The 20,687-nt window shown below is 40.4% G+C and overlaps 7 protein-coding genes across 7 annotated transcripts; 3 read left to right on the top strand and 4 right to left on the bottom strand.

Moving 5' to 3' along the window:
* Nucleotides 1-1,549: 1,549 nt before the first annotated feature.
* UTR2_1 (putative glycosidase CRH2) lies at nt 1,550-4,090 on the bottom strand (the record flags this gene model as incomplete). Its single annotated transcript, XM_064823822.1, has 8 exons — nt 1,550-1,684; nt 1,751-2,198; nt 2,260-2,726; nt 2,782-3,194; nt 3,249-3,375; nt 3,432-3,832; nt 3,888-3,995; nt 4,063-4,090. The coding sequence occupies 8 exons, from the start codon at nt 4,088-4,090 to the stop codon at nt 1,550-1,552; spliced, it is 2,127 nt and encodes a 708-aa protein (XP_064688647.1).
* Nucleotides 4,091-4,306: 216 nt separating this feature from the next.
* ATC70_004519 (uncharacterized protein) lies at nt 4,307-6,041 on the top strand (the record flags this gene model as incomplete). The annotated part of the gene is made up of 6 exons (XM_064823821.1): nt 4,307-4,335; nt 4,386-4,553; nt 4,635-4,807; nt 4,859-5,475; nt 5,533-5,842; nt 5,908-6,041. 6 exons carry the CDS (start codon nt 4,307-4,309, stop codon nt 6,039-6,041), a joined length of 1,431 nt encoding a protein of 476 aa, XP_064688646.1.
* A 190-nt stretch (nt 6,042-6,231) lies between these two features.
* ATC70_004518 (Transcription initiation factor IIF subunit beta) lies at nt 6,232-7,935 on the bottom strand (the record flags this gene model as incomplete). The annotated part of the gene is made up of 2 exons (XM_064823820.1): nt 6,232-7,172; nt 7,230-7,935. 2 exons carry the CDS (start codon nt 7,933-7,935, stop codon nt 6,232-6,234), a joined length of 1,647 nt encoding a protein of 548 aa, XP_064688645.1.
* A 511-nt stretch (nt 7,936-8,446) lies between these two features.
* OST2 (oligosaccharyltransferase complex subunit epsilon) lies at nt 8,447-9,429 on the bottom strand (the record flags this gene model as incomplete). Its single annotated transcript, XM_064823819.1, has 2 exons — nt 8,447-8,811; nt 8,862-9,429. 2 exons carry the CDS (start codon nt 9,427-9,429, stop codon nt 8,447-8,449), a joined length of 933 nt encoding a protein of 310 aa, XP_064688644.1.
* Nucleotides 9,430-12,542: 3,113 nt separating this feature from the next.
* ATC70_004516 (uncharacterized protein) lies at nt 12,543-14,557 on the top strand (the record flags this gene model as incomplete). The annotated part of the gene is made up of 2 exons (XM_064823818.1): nt 12,543-13,241; nt 13,310-14,557. The coding sequence occupies 2 exons, from the start codon at nt 12,543-12,545 to the stop codon at nt 14,555-14,557; spliced, it is 1,947 nt and encodes a 648-aa protein (XP_064688643.1).
* A 1,857-nt stretch (nt 14,558-16,414) lies between these two features.
* On the bottom strand, nt 16,415-17,116 carry ATC70_004515 (uncharacterized protein; the record flags this gene model as incomplete). Its single annotated transcript, XM_064823817.1, has 1 exon — nt 16,415-17,116. The coding sequence occupies one exon, from the start codon at nt 17,114-17,116 to the stop codon at nt 16,415-16,417; it is 702 nt and encodes a 233-aa protein (XP_064688642.1).
* Nucleotides 17,117-17,484: 368 nt separating this feature from the next.
* Nucleotides 17,485-20,051, top strand: ATC70_004514 (uncharacterized protein; the record flags this gene model as incomplete). The annotated part of the gene is made up of 2 exons (XM_064823816.1): nt 17,485-17,917; nt 17,974-20,051. The coding sequence occupies 2 exons, from the start codon at nt 17,485-17,487 to the stop codon at nt 20,049-20,051; spliced, it is 2,511 nt and encodes an 836-aa protein (XP_064688641.1).
* Nucleotides 20,052-20,687: the final 636 nt, after the last annotated feature.

Raw genomic sequence — 20,687 nt, 5'->3', positions numbered from 1 at the left:
GGAATCCAATGGTACTATTTTCAGGGTTCTAAGTAAAGTACACATCGCGAAATTCATCAAACAAGGCCGTGGGATTTCCAAAAGAAAGAGGTTTCTGAATTAAACTTCACCTGCAATATCATTTTTGTCTGTGTGCTATTCTGTTGCTTTGGATCATGTCACGCTCCTCCTATGTCACCAGCCTGTCCTTTTTGGGTCTCACGTTGCGTATGCTATCTATTTGGGAAGGAGCCTCACTTTCTCGTATAATTGTTTCTGTGGATATCATTACAGTTATATTATAGGGGCTTTGAGGAATCAAGGAGAGTCTTCTAGCCAGCCAAAAAGGATTACAATCCCGCTCGAGTTTCTGTCATAATTCGTTGATTTTGGATCCTTTTGCGATTTGATCGACTTATTTTAGAAGATTCGACTATGAAAGTTGTTGTGATCATCCTTTACAGCCTTAAGATTCTTGTCTATCACTCATAGCGACATTTACAGGACTTTAAATAAAAACTGGAGCTCGTCTCCCCTACAAAAAAAAAAAAAAATTACAGCCTTAAGATATTTAGAAGAACTTTTCAATGCGCATCCAACAGCGTTGGGTATAATAGATATTTTGATTGAACTTGTTGAGCAATTTATGAAATTATGAAATGACGTTTTTGGCGAAAATGTCGAGATTTTATATATCAAGGTCCCACAAAGATGATTTCAGAGGTTGCTTTGGATCGAGAGAAACATTTTGATTTGATATATACCATATTAAAAGTCTTCATTTTCAAGGTGAAAAATGCGATCGTTTGATTTTCGTGAAAAACCATGAGGGGTACCGCATGCTTTTTGGTCGATTTTTGGCCATGTTTTTTTTGGGGCCAAAAAGTTGAGCAAAGGTATCAGGAATTTACTGCTACTTGAGTACAATTGTTTGGCGTCATTCCGGTGGCTCAAAAAGGTCTACATGTCAAGATATGAAGGCGTGAAAACTGTTAAATTTGGTTGTGTTTTGCTTTATACCTTTTGTTTACACGGCATGAATCACATCTTTAGTAGCTGAAATTTACTAGAAGGGTAGTTCTGCCGTTTATGCAATTTCTAATTTGAATAGAAGACATATTGATTTTGGTAAGGCTGATTCATGCAAATTTTGATGCTTTGTGTTGTTGGTAAGCTTATTAATCTTAAAAATTGAAACGAATACTATGGTTTTGCACCTTCACTTCGCTACAGTAAACCCTCACCCCCAAACCCCCTCCCCATTGTCGGCTTTACCGGTGGGTTTGTTCACCTTTGTCCAGCTGTTAATTCTTTAGAATTATATTTGAAAGAATGCGATTAGCTTGTCTATTTTTTAAAAAACATAGTTTTCCAGTATATATATAGTGAAGATTATGCTACATGCCAAAGACCAATTTGCGACAACTGATTGATGTTATATAATGATTCCGTGTAGCGATGATTAAATTTTACAGTAACTGCCATGCCTAGCTAATCAAAATATCAAAATATCAAATCATTTGATCTTTTGCTTTATTTGCTTCTATCTATTACATAAATTACGTTATTATTACTTTTTGGTCAGCACAGGGAACCAGGGATGATATTCAAAGATGGTATCAATGCTGGCTTTGGGGGATGTTTCGCTAATATAATTTAGCCCAATGCTGTTTGCAATAATGGTGCGGATGAGATTCTTGATATCCTTCAGTAAAATGAGAGTTAATGCTTGAATCAAGCACGACCTTATACGCCAAAATATAGCACTTACTTCTTTAAAATGACCTTGACACATTTCAGTATATGTTTTTTCTGGGGACATGGCTAATAAGCCTTCCAATACCTTTTTGGCTTCTGCAAAATCGTTCTTAATGATTTCAATCATTCTTGAGACTTCAAAATCTTCGATGTTTACGATTTCCGAGAACTGCTGGTAGGTTGGATGGGGAGGCGAAATGAGAGAAACAAAAGGTTTAAAGCGATGCAGGTACCGAGTTTCTTCATCGTCAAAAATGAGGCTGCGCTGATCGAACTGATTCGTATACTTTGCAGTGAGTAGCAGTTTGAGCATGGCTTCAGACAAGCATTTCTTGCTATGGTTCATTGACTGGTTTGTGAGTAGATAGTTGTATACATCTGGTGTCTGAATAGATTGATCCACAAAGTTGGAAATACGGTCCAGCAAATATGCTCGGCTCCCTAATACACATTGCGTATACCTGAAGAGATAGTGTTACAAAGTTTCTATTCAACAAAAATGCCAATACTTATGCTATTTACCAGTAAACCATGATGTATTCATGTGATCCATACAAATCCAATTCGAATCCCAAATACAAAATCTTTTCAATCATTGTCAATTTCAAATTGTAAGCCCAGGAGGAGAAATAATATGGAGTTGCAGCATCTTTCTCATTCTTCTCGAGCGCATGAAACACCTCATCAACACTAGCCGCTTCTTCTTGCAAGATTTCCCATTCTGCAACGACTTTACAGAGCATTCTTCGCTGGCGTGATCGATTGTGACAGTTTATCTTGAAGTATTCGACAAATACCATTGAAATTCTATCCAGGTACGTCTTTAATGTGTCATGTGCATTGATGAACTCGGCTGGATTGATGTGAGCGGGTTGTCTCATTGGCGAAGTCCACCAAACTGGAGGTTGTACGGTTTCCTTGATGGAATCCAAGATGAATTTGGAGACAGCAATAGTGCCAAAGATGCGTTGATTATGGAAGAATATCGACTGTGTGAACGAGCAGAATTAGTATCTTCCACTTGATTGATTTTTCCATGCTCACATTCAACTTGGATCTCGAGAAAGCGTCAGGATATGGCTGATGTGCTGCAAAATCTAAAAAGTAATTTATGAGTGAGTTGACAGAGGGATAATCGTTCACATTGCAAATTGAATGTAAACGTTGAATCAGCAAAGTGTATTCTTTGAATGATTCTTGGACAGAGGATAGCTCAACAGGGCGCGGAGGTGTTTGTGAGGTCAATTTGCGGTTAATGTTAGGATCGAAAGCATTTGCTACTTCATTTCCGATTGTCAGATCCACTGTTTCCAGCAACTCGAGGATCTTCTTCAGTTCTGATTTTGCAGTTACCAAGTATGAACCTTCCAGTTTCGACAAATATACAAGCGACAGTAGAAATGATTTGCGGATTTCGACTCGGCTCAGTATGGCTTTTACAGTGTTCTTTTGTGAATCTATGATAATGTGTGAATGTCATGCTCAAACATCAAAAGGAACAACCATTTTACCCGAGATTTTCGTGTTCAATAAATGGTTCAGCAACATGATGGAGCTATCGATATCGTTGAATATCATCACATCAGGATTTTGATCGTTGAAATGCAAGCCGAACAGGTTAGTTGTAAAATCCTCTTCCTGTCATTTGCTACAATGTTAGATCAAGGACTGTGTGCATTGTCAGCGTTGTTTACCTCGTATACGTTGCCCTGAGTCATCTCAGTCCAAATATAATGACAGCATTTCACCGTAGCAAGGATATAGGATTTCAATACGCCATAGATAATGTCCTCCATGTTTGATGTCAAAGTAGGCATAGGTAATTCGTTTAACTTTTTGATGTGGTGAAAATAAATACATGTGTATACAGTCTGTGCAAGTGAATGGCCCGAGATCCAGGCCATTTCACGCACAACGAGCCTATCCATAATGCCCAGTGCATCCTCAGACGATGTTCGTTTCTCAATATCGAAGCTTTCGAGTGTGTGTTCAATCACCATGCCTGTGTCCATGCGAGGATCCATGATTTCAATGGCACTCATAGCATCAAATAGCGTAAATGATTGTAGATGCACCAACTGGCCCACGTCAAACTCTAATTCAAGAGTGATAAGATCCTGCTACTCCATGTCAAGATGTATATCGCATACCGCTTGTTGCTTCATCCAGGAAGGAAGTGATGTCTTTCCATTGTGGTAAAAGGTATTCTTGTTGTTCCTCTTCGTTGGGTATGTTAATATTCAACTCGATAAAAGCGTCTATCTCATTATTAAACCACTTTTTTTTTTACAATGATAGTACAAAGAAATGAATGGCTCTCTTTACCTTGCAAATCGCCAAGTGGTTCCTGCATTGCCCAGTAAGAGATGAAAAGGCAAAATTAACCAGGTAAAAACAAACAAAAAAAGTGGTTCAAACGATTGTAAACCTTGGGTAGTACGCTTGATGGTGCAAGTGGTGGCTGAGTTGAAGATGGTGGGGCAGGGAAGGCGATAAAAGACGAGAATTGCTTTGAAAGCTTTTCAATTCCATTGCCTTTTTTTTATACTATTAATTTCAACATTTGATTATGGACAACGTACTTGAAAAGCAAAGAGCGTATGTTGACTTGTCTGCTTGCGTTGAATGTCTACTAATCATTTATGCAGTGCTCATGAAGACCTTGAGCGCCTTGAACAAGCCATTGTTGAACAGTACATGGATGATGCAAAAACACATCGTGAAAAGCTCTACAGCGAACACGTAGTCGACAAATTTCTGACTCGTATAGCTGACAAGAGTGCTTATCTTGCCGAATTGTACCAGGATAAAGACGGGTAAGTCGTTGATGGCATGGACCTACGAATGAACGCGAGTATATATATATATATATATATATGTAACTGCTTGTTTATTAGGCTTCGCAGTTCTGAAATGGAGGCGCTTACCGGATCTTCAGATTTCAGCGAGTTTTATGAGCGTCTCAAGGTGATCAAAGAGCATCATCGCAAATTTCCCAACGAAGCAGTTGAGCCACCAGAGATGGAATACATCCACCTCACTCAAAAGAAAGACGAGGAGGACTATCAAGGTAGAGTCAAAGCAGAGGTGAATTGCGGCCTAAACTCATTCATTTACGTAGAATTGGAAAAGCTGTTTTCTGGCGAAGAGAGCCTCGGTAGATACCTCGATTTGAACGCACTTCATACACTTTACATCAACTTGAAGGGCGTCAAGAAGCTGGATTACCTACAATACTTGAACGAATTCGATGATTTTGCCACCAACTATCCCAAATCAATCAAATCAACTGAGGAATACAAGGCTTATATCAACCAGTTATTCGATTACCTCCACAGCTTTTTCCGCAGAGCAAAACCACTCTACAACACTGCTGAATTAGAAGAAGAGGTGCTTGAGGAGTTCAACAGACAATGGGAATTAGGTCAAGTGAAGGGCTGGGAGCAAGTTGATACCAAAAACGAAGAGCTATTTTGTCCCGCCTGTCAAAAGCAATTCTCCAAAAAGACCGTTTACGACGCTCATTTGACAGCCAAGAAGCACATCAAAGCACAAAAGAAGTTAGAGGAAGAGCAAGGCTCCAGCAGCAATGCTGTCGTAGTCAAAGATGACAAGAGAAAAGCGATTGCTTGGAAGGAGCGTTTGATTGCAAAATATGCAGAGGCACTGGCTGATTTCAGAGAGGAAAGTAAATCCAACGTTGAACGTAAGCAAGCATTAACAGATAAAGAGCGTCTGGTAAGTCTTCATTTTGTGCTGTTGTCAGTTTGCAAAATTAAAAGCATGTTTCTTTAGCTGGAACAAGAGGAGGAGAAAGTTGAACTTGTGGATCAAGATTCTGATGATGAGGATGACGAAAAGATCTATAACCCACTCAAACTGCCACTTGGTTGGGACGGTAAACCAATCCCTTACTGGCTATACAAGCTTCATGGTTTGGGCGTTGAATACCCTTGTGAGATCTGTGGTAATTATGTATATATGGGCAGAAAGGCATTTGACAAGCACTTTCAAGAGTGGCGACATGCACATGGTATGCGCTGTCTGGGTATACCAAATACAAGACAGTTTCATGAAATCACTAGAATTGATGATGCCTACGCATGTAAGTTTGATACCACCGTAGAAAAAAAAAGGTTTTCATATTGATCTAACAACGCGCGTGTGCAGTATTTGAAAAGCAAAAGAAGGAAGGTGTTAGTGAGGAGGTCAAAGCAGACACAATTGAAGAGTACGAGGATGGAGAGGGCAATGTGTACAACAAAAAGACGTATGAGGATCTCAAACGACAGGGTATTCTTTGATTTCAGTACAAAATAAATGCAATAAAGGCTGTTTAGGTCATTGAAAAACTGCCATCTGAACAAGCTGGACATATGAATACTAAATTTAATTTATTCAACATGTAAATTGCAAGAGAGAAAAAGAGATAAAATACGTGTGCAATCAGAGGGGATATTATATATACTATGAGAGAAAAGAATATGATACGAGTTACTCTGCTGCAGCAGTAGAGCTTGGGGTTGCCACTGCAGATGCATTTTCAGTGACAGGTGTGCCCACCACAGCAGCAATGGATGCAGCGACAGTAGCATTGTCAGGCGATTCACTACGATCGACTTGTTCTAATTTCGCTGATAAAAGAGCAGCATCCACTAATGGTGATTCCGAAGGCATGGCTGTGGGCACAGGGGAAGTCGCAGCGTTGCTTGAGCTTGCAACAACCGAATCCATTGTTGGCATTGCAGCAGCTGATGTGGAGGCGGCGGCACTTTGCAAAGGAGGCTTGATCATCATTCTTTCAATCATCTCATTCGTGTCATCAGCAGCAACGAATTCTTGACGAGGACCGTAGAATCTTTCTGGAGAATACTTGTTTTGCAATGTCTGTAATAATGTCTGGTTTTCAGGCTTTTGGAATTCGCGCATGAATTCGCCCCATTCACCCGTATTGAAGTTATGCAGCAATTTACGGCCGGATACCTGCTTACTCAACAGCAAGAAACCGCGACCCACGACACCACAAACTTGACAGATACGTTCGCCAATGGTCAGACGACGACGGATAGCTTCCCAATTGGTATTCACAAGTACCTTTTCGATTTCACTACGGCATTGGACCAAAATGGGTCTGGGATCGCCACCCTCCATTTGCTGCTGTTGCTGTCTTTCTGCCTCCAAATCACGATAAGCCAGGTACAGTTGAAAGTACTCGTAGTTGTAGTAAACACCAGCGTTTTTAGGAGCGAAATCACAGTCGTAATGGGCAAGCAAGTTGGCGAATGCTGAGAAGCGATGAATAGGAGGGAGCATGCCAAACTTGGTTGAACGTTCGTGGCCTTGAATGATCAGTTTGACCTCGCCTTCCACAATATTTGCTTGGTGCATCAAATCAGCTTCTGAAACCTTGAGCAAGTCCTGGATCACCTCGTTGCCTGCGTATGAAGTGTTGTATTAGGATATTGCACATGTGTTTTGTATATGCTACTTACGTCTCACGGCGTATTCCTTGTCTCTAGGAGAGGCCTTCTTGGCTCTCTTTGTACCATCCTTGTTCTCAGCATTGTTCTTTCTCTTTGAGGTGGCTGCAGGAGCAGGACGAGGCTCTACGTGGGGAGCAGTGACCGAGGCCAGAGCCGCTTGGAGCAAATGTTGAGGCGAGCCATCGGCAGCAGCAGCCGAGAAGAGATTTGAGGAATGGGTGCTGTCCACATCGTGCATGATACCGGCAGCGGTACCGGCCATCTTCATTGGCTCAAGAGAAGAGCCATCTTGCTGCTGTTGTTGTGGATGAGGTGGTTGATGATGCTGAAGCTGTGATTGTTGTAATTGATCTTGGGACTGATGCTGTTGCTGAAAGATGACGGTATCGTGCTGCGTACCAGCTACATTGACAGCAAATATTTGCTGCTCTTGTCTAAACATGATTTTGGACATGTTTGGCACTTTGAGAAAGGACACAGTGTCACCGAGAGCATGGCAGAGCGCAAAGAACATGCTGCCCGTCTGCTTGGGAGAGCCTTGCGTCTTGATGTCCTTGACACATTGATAGAATCTCAGGATGCGATCGTCGCTCAATATATCCGCTAGTGTTGGCGATAGAATGCTGCAATCTTCCTGTTGCTGCTGACTGTCTGCTGTTGTGTTGGCGTAGCCATCTGCTCCTCCAGCACCTTGTTGTTGAGAAGATGTGTCCATTTGGGATTTTTTCGAATTTAAATTTCACACAAAATAAAATGCAGCTCTATCGATGGAACGTCCGGACTGGAACAGTTGATGAGAGAAAGGCTTTCAAAGGTGAGAAAACGTTGCTTTTGATGAAAAGGAAAATACGAAATACAAAAGATCTGGTATGAACCGGACAATATCCACAACATTTGCTAAACGGAAAATTTTTCTCGTCCGATCATGTGACAAGTCTGTTGAATTTTAGAGGAACGAATGCTGCCTTGGCTAGTGGCCTTTGAATCGCATGTGGAGCTTCAACAGGTGAATTGATCCAGGGATCCATTGCGAGTGGATCTGATCAGCAGAGATCAACAAAGCCAGCCAGCCAGCAACGCAGCATTTACATTGTGGTGGCGACATCTGAGCATAGGATGCGATGTCGATCTCTCAACCTCATGGTTCATGGCATTTGATCTGGCATGATTCCCTAAATCAGCTATGATGTAACTCAATGCCCTTGATTTCAAAAGATGCGTAGATTTTATTTGGAAGAACGGTATTTTTGCTCTAATAACCATGCTGCATCAACAGCCTCTTCAATAGCAGTTGCATTGGCCTGAGATGCCTTTTGAAGTGGGTTGCGACACACGCCATGCCCATACCCTAATCTCTTTTGGATAAAGCTCTTGATACCTGGAATACCATGCCATCTGCACAATGCATCGTCTGCTTCCACCAGCTTCTTTTGTAACGCGATAGCCTCCTGAAGCCTATTGTCCTCATATAATACCTGAATTTGAACGCAAAGCGAGGGAAACACATTGCCTGCACCGGGAATCAATCCAACGGCACCAATCAACAATTCAGGCAAGAAGAAATCAACAGAACCGGCCAGCAATGTCACATCTACTATAGGATGAGACAAATAGACTACGCCATGGCCATCCTCCACTCACCTTCAGAATTGGTCTTGTTGACCAAATTTGCCATCTTGCCAACATTGCCATCAGTGCCTTTAACGCCGATGATGTTCTTATGTTTTGATAATTCTACCAGCAATGGGATGCTCAAATCAAGACCTTGACAGACGCCGGGATAGTTGTAAATGACAACAGGCAAGGGAGAGTGATCTGCCACTGTAGTATAAAATTGATATAAAGCATCATGATCCATGGATCCTTTGTAAAATGAGGGCGGTAGAACAAGGACAAAACCTGCTCCAGCTTCAGCAGCTTGCTTTGTGTAGGTGATGGTGTTGCGAGCGCTTTGACTGGAAGTACCAGCGATGATCTTGAGGGAACGATTGTATTTCTGGACACTGTCTGAGCATTGTCGAATGACTTGGACTCGCTCATCATCAGACAAGTTTACAGCTTCACCCATAGATCCCAATACAACGATACCAGCAATACCTGAATTAGCAAGATATTCAATATGTTTATCAAAGGCTTCTAAATCAAGATCCTCGTTTTCCCTGAAAAACGTAGGTACAGGGACGAATACACCACGGCCGAGAGAAGTCATTTTGTTATAATAGATGCTGTTAAAATAAAAATCAAACACTGGAATAAAGAGCGAGTATTTATATTTTTTTTTTGTCATCTGCTGAATAAACAAACTAACACAGACTTCTCACACCTTGAATCTCGCGTAATAGTTTCCCTCAGCTTCCCATCAGCTTGCATTAATCTAGATTCGCAATATTATTAAATCCCTAATGTCCGGATCTAATGTTGCTTCTGTCTGGATTAGAAACGCCATCTTATCCTGGCTATCACTGAAATGTATACTATCCCAAATTCCCATCGCCTCTCATTTCAAGAGAATGGCCAATGGCTCGGAGGGACATTGCTTGCTCGTCAAGCCCCGGATAAGTCCATCCAAAAGCTTTGGAAGATGGAGCTTCCGTGCCCGGTTAGCTCGTGTAGCTCGGTGCCTCTTTCCGATCAACAACAGCTTATCAGTTGATCTGGTCAGTGGCTAGTTACTAGCATCCTACGAATGTGTATTGAAATTTCCCCATTCAAATTGATACTGTAATATAAAATCCCTCCATAAATAGCCTGTGGCTGTGGATCTAACTCTTAGGCGACGCTTCATATCTGTATCAACAAGAAAAATCTACACAAGTGCAGAGAGCATGCTGGCATTGCCTATTACTATGCGAAAATATGCAAAACACAGCGAAATATGGCTGCATTTAAGGCGTAATTTCTCGTGTTGAAAGCCGTTCTAGACTTCCAGAATGACACCACACAATCGCTCTCGTCTAGCATCTGCTTCCTGGCACCTTTACTCGGATTTTTTGAGATCGCCGAAAATCGACCAAAAAACCATGAGGGATACCTCATGGTTTCCATCGAAAATCAAACGATCATGTTTTTAACCGCAAAAATGAAGACTTCCTCTATGACATATATTAACTCAAAATGTTTCTATCCATTCATGACAACCTCTGAAGACAGATTTGTGAGAATTTGAGATGCAAAATCTCGACATTTTAGTCAAAAACATCATTTCATATTTTCAAAAATTGCTCAATAAGCTTCTTTAAAACACTTGTATTTATTGTTAACATTAGATGCGCCTTGAAAAGTACTTCAAGAAAGCATAAGGGCATATAGGATGATTACCACGTTTACTATAGTCGAAGTTCAGAAAATAGATCAATTGAGTCGATTCTGTCCTACTTTTGACCAATCTGGAAGAAACAAGAAAAGTCTGCGTTTTAAATATTTTGGCTCGCTAGCTGCTGGCGGGCAAAGTTGACGCTCATTGAACCATGAAAACATCCATGTGTTGAAGCTATTCAGAAGGTGATTATAAGTGGAAAGGTGCCATAACTTAACTTGTATACTTTAATCTGCTTTCTGTAGTCATTCCCGTATCGGAAGAATGCTTAATTGGTGGAAAATGTCCATCCAAATGTAAAAACTGCTGCGAAATGTTAAGTGATCACCCTACTCAAACAGCTATCAAGTATCCTAATTTTCATTATATACTAATTTGAAAGGTCTACGGCGACAGCTCGCAAGGCAACACCGTCTTCGAGCGTAGCGAAGTTGTATCTAATTCGACATTTGGCAACATTGACCTATAAGAGGGTTTCACCATAGCAAGGCGAAGGTGCAAAACCATGGGAACAAAGCATCTAACCCAACATTTGGTAATATTAATCTCAATGAGGGTTTTACCGTCGCGAAGTGAAGGCGCAAACCATAGTATTCAAGCAGCAAATTCGGGTTTTCATTTCCATTGTTAATAGGCTTACCAGCAACATAGCGCATCAAAATTTGCATGAATTAGCTTTGCTAAAATCAATAAGTCTCCTATTCGAATTAGAAATTGCTCATCAAGCTACAGAACTACCTTTCTAATAAATTGCAGCTACCAAAGATGCGATTCATGCCGTGTAAATAAAAGGTATAAAGCAAAACACAACCAAATCTAACAGTTTTCACGCCTTCATATCTTGACATGTAGATCTTTTTGAGCCACCGGAATGACGCCAAACAATTGTACTCAAGTAGCAGTAAATTCCTGATACCTTTGCTCAACTTTTTGGCCCCAAAAAAAAACATGGCCAAAAATCGACCAAAAAGCATGAGGTACCCCTCATGGTTTTTCACGAAAATCAAACGATCGCATTTTTCACCTTGAAAATGGAGACTTTTACTATGGTATATCTTGAATCAAAATGTTTCTCTCGATCCAAAGCAACCTCTGAAACCACTTTTATGAGATTTTCATATGCAAAATATGGTTATTTTCGCTAAAAACCTCATCTCACATTTTACCAAATTGCTCAATAAGTTAATTCAAAATACTTATTACAGTTAACATCATTGGAAGCGCCTTGAAAAGTACTTCAAGAATGTATTAGGAAGCGTAGGGTGATCATGACAGTTTGTATAGTCGAATATCACAAAATAAATTAAAGAAGTCGAAAAAAGACGAAATCTGTCCAATCTTTAACAGAAAAAAAAATAAACTGAGTTTGAATCAATTTTAGTAGCGGGCGGCGCTGCTGCTGGCTGTCCCAAATGCGTTTCTGTTGATGACAACGATGATTGCGATGCTGATTAAATGGGGATCATGGAATTGAAAAGGACAATTGTTTAGCCCAAATACTTTTTTGGGGGAGCTTTGCCTCATGAAGGCGTCTTTTGCAATGACAATATCTCAAAAAAGTCGCTGTAGACCTTACACAAATCCTGTATTTACTTATGGCCAGCTTTATGTCGCCATCTTATTAAGAGCATTAGCAGCAGCAAATGATATGACAATCCTATTCTCAAAGAATGGCGGCTGTGATGTACAAATGTTGCATAAGATTTGAATTTCATTCGCATTGTCCCAATAATACATCGAGCGCGGCGAGATAGATCTGTTAGTGTATATGTACAGATGTCTTACGGTTTCGTTTTGAAATGCTTTCTGTTCTAGCAGATTGAAAAGAACCTGATGCGCTATGACTGGCCGGTGTGAATCCGAGACTATCATTTATAATTAGCCAACGAGCTATAAATATATCTTCGCCCTGTCTTGTGTGCCCCGCAAAATTTATAAACAGACATTCTTACTTTTGAACGCCCTTTTCCTCTTCTTTCCTTCACTCACACACATATCTATATATTATGGCAGGTTCAGATTTGCCTTTCCCAAACAATGCAAGGTCGGAAAATACATCGCTATTTGGTGCTGCTCGCTTTGGAAGAAAGAAGAGAACCATCTTCTTCTTGTTGCTCGTTGCCATCTTTTTCATCTTATGGTTCAACTCTGATTTAGATCGCTCCAGTTCAAGTATCACATCTCATGTGCCTGACGATGCTACTGGCATCAGCCCTGATAGTCAGAAGTCTGGAGTTGCCGAGAATGATAAGAAACCCTCTCCAAAGGTAGACTTGGAGGTGGAGGAGGAAGAGGAGGCAAACCAGATAGAAGAAGAGGAAGCCTTGAACGAGGAAATTCAAAAAGAAGCCGTTCCTACTAGAAAGCCTACTACCAACACAAACACCTCAAGTAAAAAACCTAGCAACTCGGTTACTACCATCAAGATGCAGCCTCAACACTTCAAATACTTTATCGTGATCGCTTCCCGAGCCACCAATCTCAGTCGTCGACAATTGATTCGTAACACATACTTTGGCTTGGGTGATAATATCGAGCCATGTATGAAGAGAGATAAGGGCTTGAACTATCTTTTCTGGATTTATGGTGATGAGCCCGCTGCCAAAACCCCTGAACGCCGTTTATATGAAACTGAAAAGATGGAGTGGAATGATTTGGAAAAAGTCAATGCTAAATCATACAATCAAGACGAAATCTTGAAATGGGTAAAATAGTGGTTATCTGCGACTTTTTTTTTTTGGGTCAATTATACTAAAAATAACAATTCTGTTAGGCCAGTTCTACTTTAAGCGAAAGAGGTGTAACTTTTGACTACTTGATCATTCAAGATGGCTACTCGCTTATCCAGCTCAACTATATCCAGCAACAAATTCAGTCTGAAGTAGGTAAAATGTGGGAGGTTGGAAAGACTGCAAATGATATTGCTTGGGTGTCTCCAAAGAACAGTAATGTTCTTGTGGCTGGTGTGGATGCTGTCAAGAAGCTGTTGGAACGTGAATCTGACATGAAGGATGTTGTTGCTGAGGGTGGCGCTACTTTGATGACAAACTTCTACGAGTTCTACAGATCCATCACGGTCCAACTCAAGCATATCACTGCTAAAAAGCAAGTAGAGCGTTTGCAAAGCTTCAAGAACGAATTGCCCATCTTTATTGATGATCACACCCGCTTCAACACTTGGGGAAACAATGTTGAATCCATTCCAGACATGACCATTGCCGTTTCCAACATTTACCAGGACACTGATTTCACCGCTGTCGCAAAAGCTTTAAACGTTGGGGTTGCCTCCCTATGTAAACCATTTGAAAAGGCTAGCATTGCCGTAGTAACCTCCTCATTCATCTACCCTGATAGCTGTATGGAGCCCTCTGCTGCTTTAGCTGCTGACAACAAGCGTCAATATGCCATCGCTCACAACTATGCATTTGTTGCTCGTTCGAATGAATTTGCTCAACAAGAATTACGAACCACCAAGCGTCGAACTGTGTGGGGCAAGATTGATGCAGTACAAAAGGTGCTTCCCAAATACGACTGGCTTTTCTGGATGGATATGGATGCTGTCATTATGAACCCTAATATCACAGTGCAAGGCATTCTCGATGATTTGCGTGCTAAATATCCAGATGGTCCTCGTGCTTTTGAGAAGAACATTGATTTGGTGATTGCCAAGCCCACAAAGGATAAGATGATCAATGCCGGTGTTTTCTTCATGCGTAACACAGAGTGGGCTCAAAAGTTTTTGAATGCGGTACAAGATTCCAAGAAATGGTACAACCAAGGACCTTCTTATGAACAAGGTGCTATGTGGGATTTGATTCAACTGCCAGGCTACAAGGAGCGTGTCCTTTTACTCGAAAATGATGACCACACCTTCAACACATTGCCCTATCGCTATGTGCCTGGAGATTTCATCGTTCATTTTGCTCCTGATAAATGTCCTGGTCCTGCTGTTTTGAATGGCCTTGAGGCTGCTGAATTGATTCAACAAGGCGAGGTTATTACTTCCTTTAAAGAGGATTAAATGTGTGTTGATAGACTCTATTTATTCTTTACCTGTAATTAGTCTTTTCCAATTAAAATATTTTGTTTTCATCATTTCCAATTGCTGTGGCTTAATCAACTAAAATTACGATGCTCAGTTATTCGTCAAATGAATTATTTATAGTGGCATGTATCAAAGATACGTACGCTGAGGGTAGCTACTATAGTATTTACAACCGAGTACTGTTGCGACATTAACCACTCTCAAAAGATGTTGTTTAGTGGAGGAATGGCAGCTTCAAACGCCAACCCATTTAGACAGCATTGGTCTGCAGGACACTTATCGTAAAAATCACTACTTGTTTGTGGCTACAATGCACCAAATGCTAGCAATTTGCAACGTTTGCTCTTGCAAAGCAAGACCATAGTATAAAAGTCGAGAAATATAATGCGATCTAGATATATAATGGAGCTAGGTAACCCCTGTTTGCACTATACGAAATGTCCCAATCCATGACTCGAATTAGTTGATATACTGTATATGAAACCACAGATCGCCCAAGCTCAGATGTCAAAGCAACGGTGAACCTAGGCTTGGCAATAGCCATTATCTAATGGCAGACATGGCGTATTCTCAATGGATCCTGTCAGTAGTGTGGACTTCAACCGTCACCATGCTGTTTTGTGATGCCTAATGTTGCATGTCCATAACATTCCCTGGTTCAAACGTTCTTTAGCTCAAACAGAACAACAAGCAACGAACTGCCAAACACACAAGTGGTACGTTTTTTCTGCATTGATGTCAATCTTCTGATTCTCGAACGGCCTCGATTTACTAAAATTAAATATCTAAACTCCAATTTACCCAAAATGGCGAAAATAAAGCCTATAAATGTTAATTGAAATTGTCCATTTATAGTGTTTTTAAACATTAAAAGGTGATGTCCGGTTTCTGACAGCAGATATTGAAGCTCAATGCCGTGATTTATTACAGTCAAGTGCATTAGGTTGATAAAAGTGGGGAGAGGGGCACGGCGTACTCATCGCATCACAGAACTAAAGGTATATACACTGTGACTAAAAAAGATCTGAATATTGCTGAATATTTCTGAATCCATTTTTCGGAAAACTGCCACTTTACGAAAAATTTGTCGAAATTTTTCTGAATGGCATTCTTAGAAATTCGGAAAAGTGCTCACTTAATTCAGAAAAATTCAGAGAAATTCATTCTGGAAAATTCAGAAAAATTCATGTAGTTTAGGGTGGTTTGCAAAATATTCATAAAAAAATAAATCAGAAATATAATAGCATTTAGTGCTATTATAATAGAAACCATTGTTTATTTCTTGACATATAATAATTGCGCTACTACTACAGAGAAACATGATGATATTACATTACGGGCAGTAACAACAAAGCGTAGCCTAATCAGAATAAGCATAGAGATCAGAATTCCTTACGACTTGCGCACTCTCTTATTGTTGGGTCCCTAATACACAAAGATAAGTAGCTCCATCTATGATATCAATGCCTTACGATTACCTTTATGTTTCTACAATTTAAGAGATAGAGAGAATATCAGCATAAAATGGCTAACTCCAGGTGATGATGAGAAACTTACTGTCTTTGCAAATCTTGCGTTTCTGGTGATGAATATCTTCTGTGCTTTTCATATTCCTTTGCCTTTGATTTGTTTGATGCAGATACATTTTTTGATACTGGAGATGGCTGCATTGGCTATAGTGATAGTGCACATTATAAAATGGAAAAGAAATGTGAGTTACTGCGCTATATCTATGAAAACTTAATTACTTGTTCTACTAGAGGCATATGTTGCGTGCTGATTCTTCTATAATATTACGATTAGTATCAAAGAGTACTTTTCTCTATGCAGCATTTACTTTTGTGATCCAGTATTTCGAGAAACATGAAAATTGATCTTGTCTACAATCGAATTTTCGTCATCGTCGACAGAATCTTCTTCGGATTGCGCTTGGGATCCCTCAGAAAATACCAGATCATCTTCATCGAATTGGGTTTGGTAAGTTGCGGTGTCATTGCTTGGCCTGGCATTGTATTTGTAATCGATTATGCCAGACAATGATTTGGAGACAGCAAACTGCGGCAACCAATCTTTGAAGAACCCAGAGATGTCAACGCCCTTTTTGGCTACATCGTCTATGACGGTCTTGATTAACAAGGCTTGAAATCTGTTGTCCAGCTTGCTAAAAGTGATATTTGGGAACTGTCTATCAGCTTTCTTTGCCTGGTTGTATGCTGCATCTTTGACAAGCTCCCAGACCTTCTTGCCATCAAGGTTTTCCCCACCTAATCGATGCTCTTCAAGGACGTTGATGCATAGCTCAACAGAAAGCTCCTCCAGATGTTTGCTATCTGCTTTGCTTGGACGGCATATCACTCCATCTAGTCTCGCAACATTGGCCGTGCTCGAAGAGGTAGATTGTTGAACAATATGCTGCAGCATAGCTTTTACTTCGGTCTGGTTGTCATTACATTCCTTGACCTGTTTGCTAAGATTGGACAACTCCTGTTCAATGTTCTCCAATCTTTGTAAGAATAGTTGTTGTGCTTGATCCATTTTTGAATAAGTGATTAGTGTAAAGTGTAAAATAGAGCAGTGCTTTGAGATGGTTGTATCAATTGCGATAAATGCGTAACAATCTATGAAAGACAGAGAAAAACTGGTCTAGTAATGTTTCCAATAATTAATAGCACCCGCTATCACAGACATTGATGTTTCAATCATGCAGATTGAAACGCATGCAATGTGAACTATTAGATTTCACTATAGATATTCACATGGCTATTCAATACCAATCAAAGTGTATTCTATGTTCAATATTGCATGCGTTTCAATCTGTATGATTGAAACGCATGCAATATAAGGAGCATAAAAGACAATCCAGACAGATTTGTGTTTAACCTTTATTTCTAATATTATTTACGATGCCATTTTTTTGTGCCCAGTGTTGCCGAAGAATTCGCAATAGACATGAAAAACAGCATAAACTTTGGCACTCTTCAAATGACACAACAACTGTAGACTTGCACAACCTGGAGACTAATCAGTATCAAAGAAAGAAAGCAAGAACTGAACATGATACTCAGGCTGGACCTTACACTGAAAGAAATAGTCAGCAAGAAAACAGCGATGGTGAACCTGGTAGCGATGGTGAACCTGGTAGCGATGGCGGATATGACTTTGGAGACTCTGATGGACTCGGCGCTAACTATAGTGACAATCAGATGTCTGACAGTTGCGAGGCATTACCACCACTGGATGCTAAAAATACTGAGATCCACAAGATCTTCAGGGAAGAAAACTTGACAAACTCAAGCATCCGAAGACTTGTTCAATGGCACAACCAAACGTATCCTTGTAAGTAACCATAACAAAGTTGGTTGTTTCAAAGCGCTAACATCTACTATGATAAGTTGCAACGCCTATAGTCTCAACATTCAAGGCCAGCTCTGCTAGGAAAAGGGCAACTTCTTTTGCACCTTATACAGTCGATGTGTGCATCAGGTATTGCTATGCCTTTCAACCAGAGGATGGGGACGAATGTCCAGTGTGCTTTGAAAAGAGATTCGATATTGATGGTAGCCCCAGAAGAACCATCAAGATGCTGCCAATCGGTCCACAACTTGCCACGTTGTTCGAAAATCCAAACTTTATCAGAGTGCTTGATGACGAGAATTCATCCATCAGAGCAAGGTTCAAGGGCGATATAATGCAAAATTTAGTGAACAACAAGCATCTATTCAACAATAGATACGACATTGGCCTGTCCCTGTACGTAGATGGATTCCAATCACACAAAAAAGGCGGTGCAAAGTTGAACTTGGTCATGCTACAAATCTTGAACCTTCCTTCTGCCTATAGATACAAAATGGAGTTCCTGATTGATTTCGCCATTATCCCAAACACCAAGAGATTAGACAGTTACCTTCAATACCTTGTCAGCGAATTGGAAAAATTGGCTCGTGATGGACTACAAGTGCAGAGAAACAACTCAACAAATATCTCGCTCAAAGTCCACCTCATGGGATCCTTTGGTGATATCCCCAGCGTCAGCGAACTCAATTTCCTCGCATCCCATACGTCGCTTCAAGGCTGCCGTTTTTGTACGATCATTGGCATCAGCAAAAATGGTGTTATTTCTTTTCAACTAGCAGCTAATGATGAAGATCGACCACTACGATTGCTAACAATTGAAGAATACAAATCCAGTGCACCAGAACTTGGTATCGAGAGGCCTTCTTTGTTTCGAAACCTGCCATCATTCATTGATCCAACGTTTGTGGGCTTGGATGAATTTCATTTGTTTGGACAAAACATGGGACCAAGAATCAAGAAAATGTTTACGGACAAGGAATCGATTCTTCGCTTGAAGCCGCGACAAATAGAGAAGATTAGCATTTGCTTGAACCAACTTGCAAGCACATCACCTTTGATCTTCGAAGGCAATTTCATGGATGTCTTCAGCAAGGGAGGGACAGCTCGAGGAGTAGATTGGTTGGTGTTCCTGAAGTACTTTGTGCCCACAGTTCTTATCGACCACGTTGATTTATGCCATTTGGATCCTACTGTCTCTGAAGCTGCCAAGGAAGCCCTACGTACAATATCTCTGATTTGCTCAGTATGCTTGCAGCAGGATATATCTGAGAGCGAGATACAAAAGTTGGAGGAACTAATAACCAAGTGGCACCAATTTCTTCGTCTTCACATCTCAGCAAAATTCTTTCCAATCAGTGAACATTATTTGGAGCATATCACGATGGTGATTCGAAAGATAGGCCCCATGCCTCAGTACAGTTGCCGTGTTTTGGAGAGAAGGATCCAAATGATCAAGAAGAGGATCCATGGCTGTAGTCAAGTTGCAAAACAAGCGGAAAATATCATGCTGGATATTGCATGTAACAGCTATGAAAAAAGAAGGACAATTGCATTTGACAATTCGACGGATACTGCCATCACCTTCTCGAAATCATTGAATATGGGCGACATCAAGCTGTCACCGTCTATTGCTTCTATGTTGTGCAAACATTACAACACTGCTCGTGTCAATCCGCAGATCAAGTGCGCTACCTCACTACGACTTGGCAACAACATCACGATCGACTCTACTTTCGATCCACCAAGTAGAAAGAAGAAGCTGTCAGACCATGCCCTGGTCAATTGTGCTCGCCGCAGTTCGCTACCATTGCTGGTAAAGGTGTTGCTCATCTTTGAGCACAACTTCTCTGGTGCAACACATGCTCTAGCCGTTTGCCAAGTCTATCAGAACGTAACGGTATCAACGTCCGGCATCCCTGAATGTTTCCTTGACAATGCCAACTCGGATACTTCCAATGGTGCATGGGATCTGGATATAATAGCTGTCGATGATATTTTGTCTTCAGTTGCAATTCTGAAGTCTGCCATATCTGGGAAGCTCTTCTTTGTTTGGCCTGATATGAAAAGAATTGGTTTGAAAGTATACAATGATGATTCTATATTTGACTTTGCATAAAATAAATATACGCCAACATCATGGTCACCTTTCTCTCAAACTGATGTTTGTACATCCTTCCAAATTACTAGCCATCCCACTGTTCTATATCTTAATGCTCGTTCTTTTGCCCGGTCGCATGCAAAGCTGAAAATTCATTCCTAATAATAATAACTAGTTAATATTGTTTCCTTTCTATTGTTGCTCTGTAATAATATATCTTCTTTCTTTCTTCTTCCTATCCTATTATGACATTCAGAGACCTCTAAATAAAAAATGGAGCACGACTCCCTTACAAGAAAGAATCTGAAGCAGTTGACAAATAAGAAATAAAAATGGCGTAGCGATGACTACTCGCTTTTCTGATGAAGATCGTTTCGTGGTAAAAAAAATCGCTGAATAATATCTAAATTTTTCTAAATTTCTCCAAATTTCTCTAAGCTTAATTTATTAATTTTCATCTGCATGAATTTATCTGAATATTTCCAAAGGGATTTGGACAAATTCATAGTGATTAAGACATTTTTAGGATATTTCAGAAAAAATTGGTCAAATTCTAATATATTCAGATAAATTTGAATCTTTTTTAGTCACAGTGATAGTAACAAAATAAAGCCTTAAACTGTCAACGTCTATCATATATAAAGGTTCAATGAT

The sequence above is a fragment of the Mucor velutinosus genome (genome assembly GCF_035048745.1).
Source record: "Mucor velutinosus strain NIH1002 chromosome Unknown tig00001540, whole genome shotgun sequence".
Taxonomy (NCBI): Eukaryota; Fungi; Mucoromycota; class Mucoromycetes; order Mucorales; family Mucoraceae; genus Mucor; species Mucor velutinosus.
The sequence above is the reverse complement of the archived record's forward strand: the minus strand, read 5'-3'. Positions and strand labels throughout refer to the sequence as shown.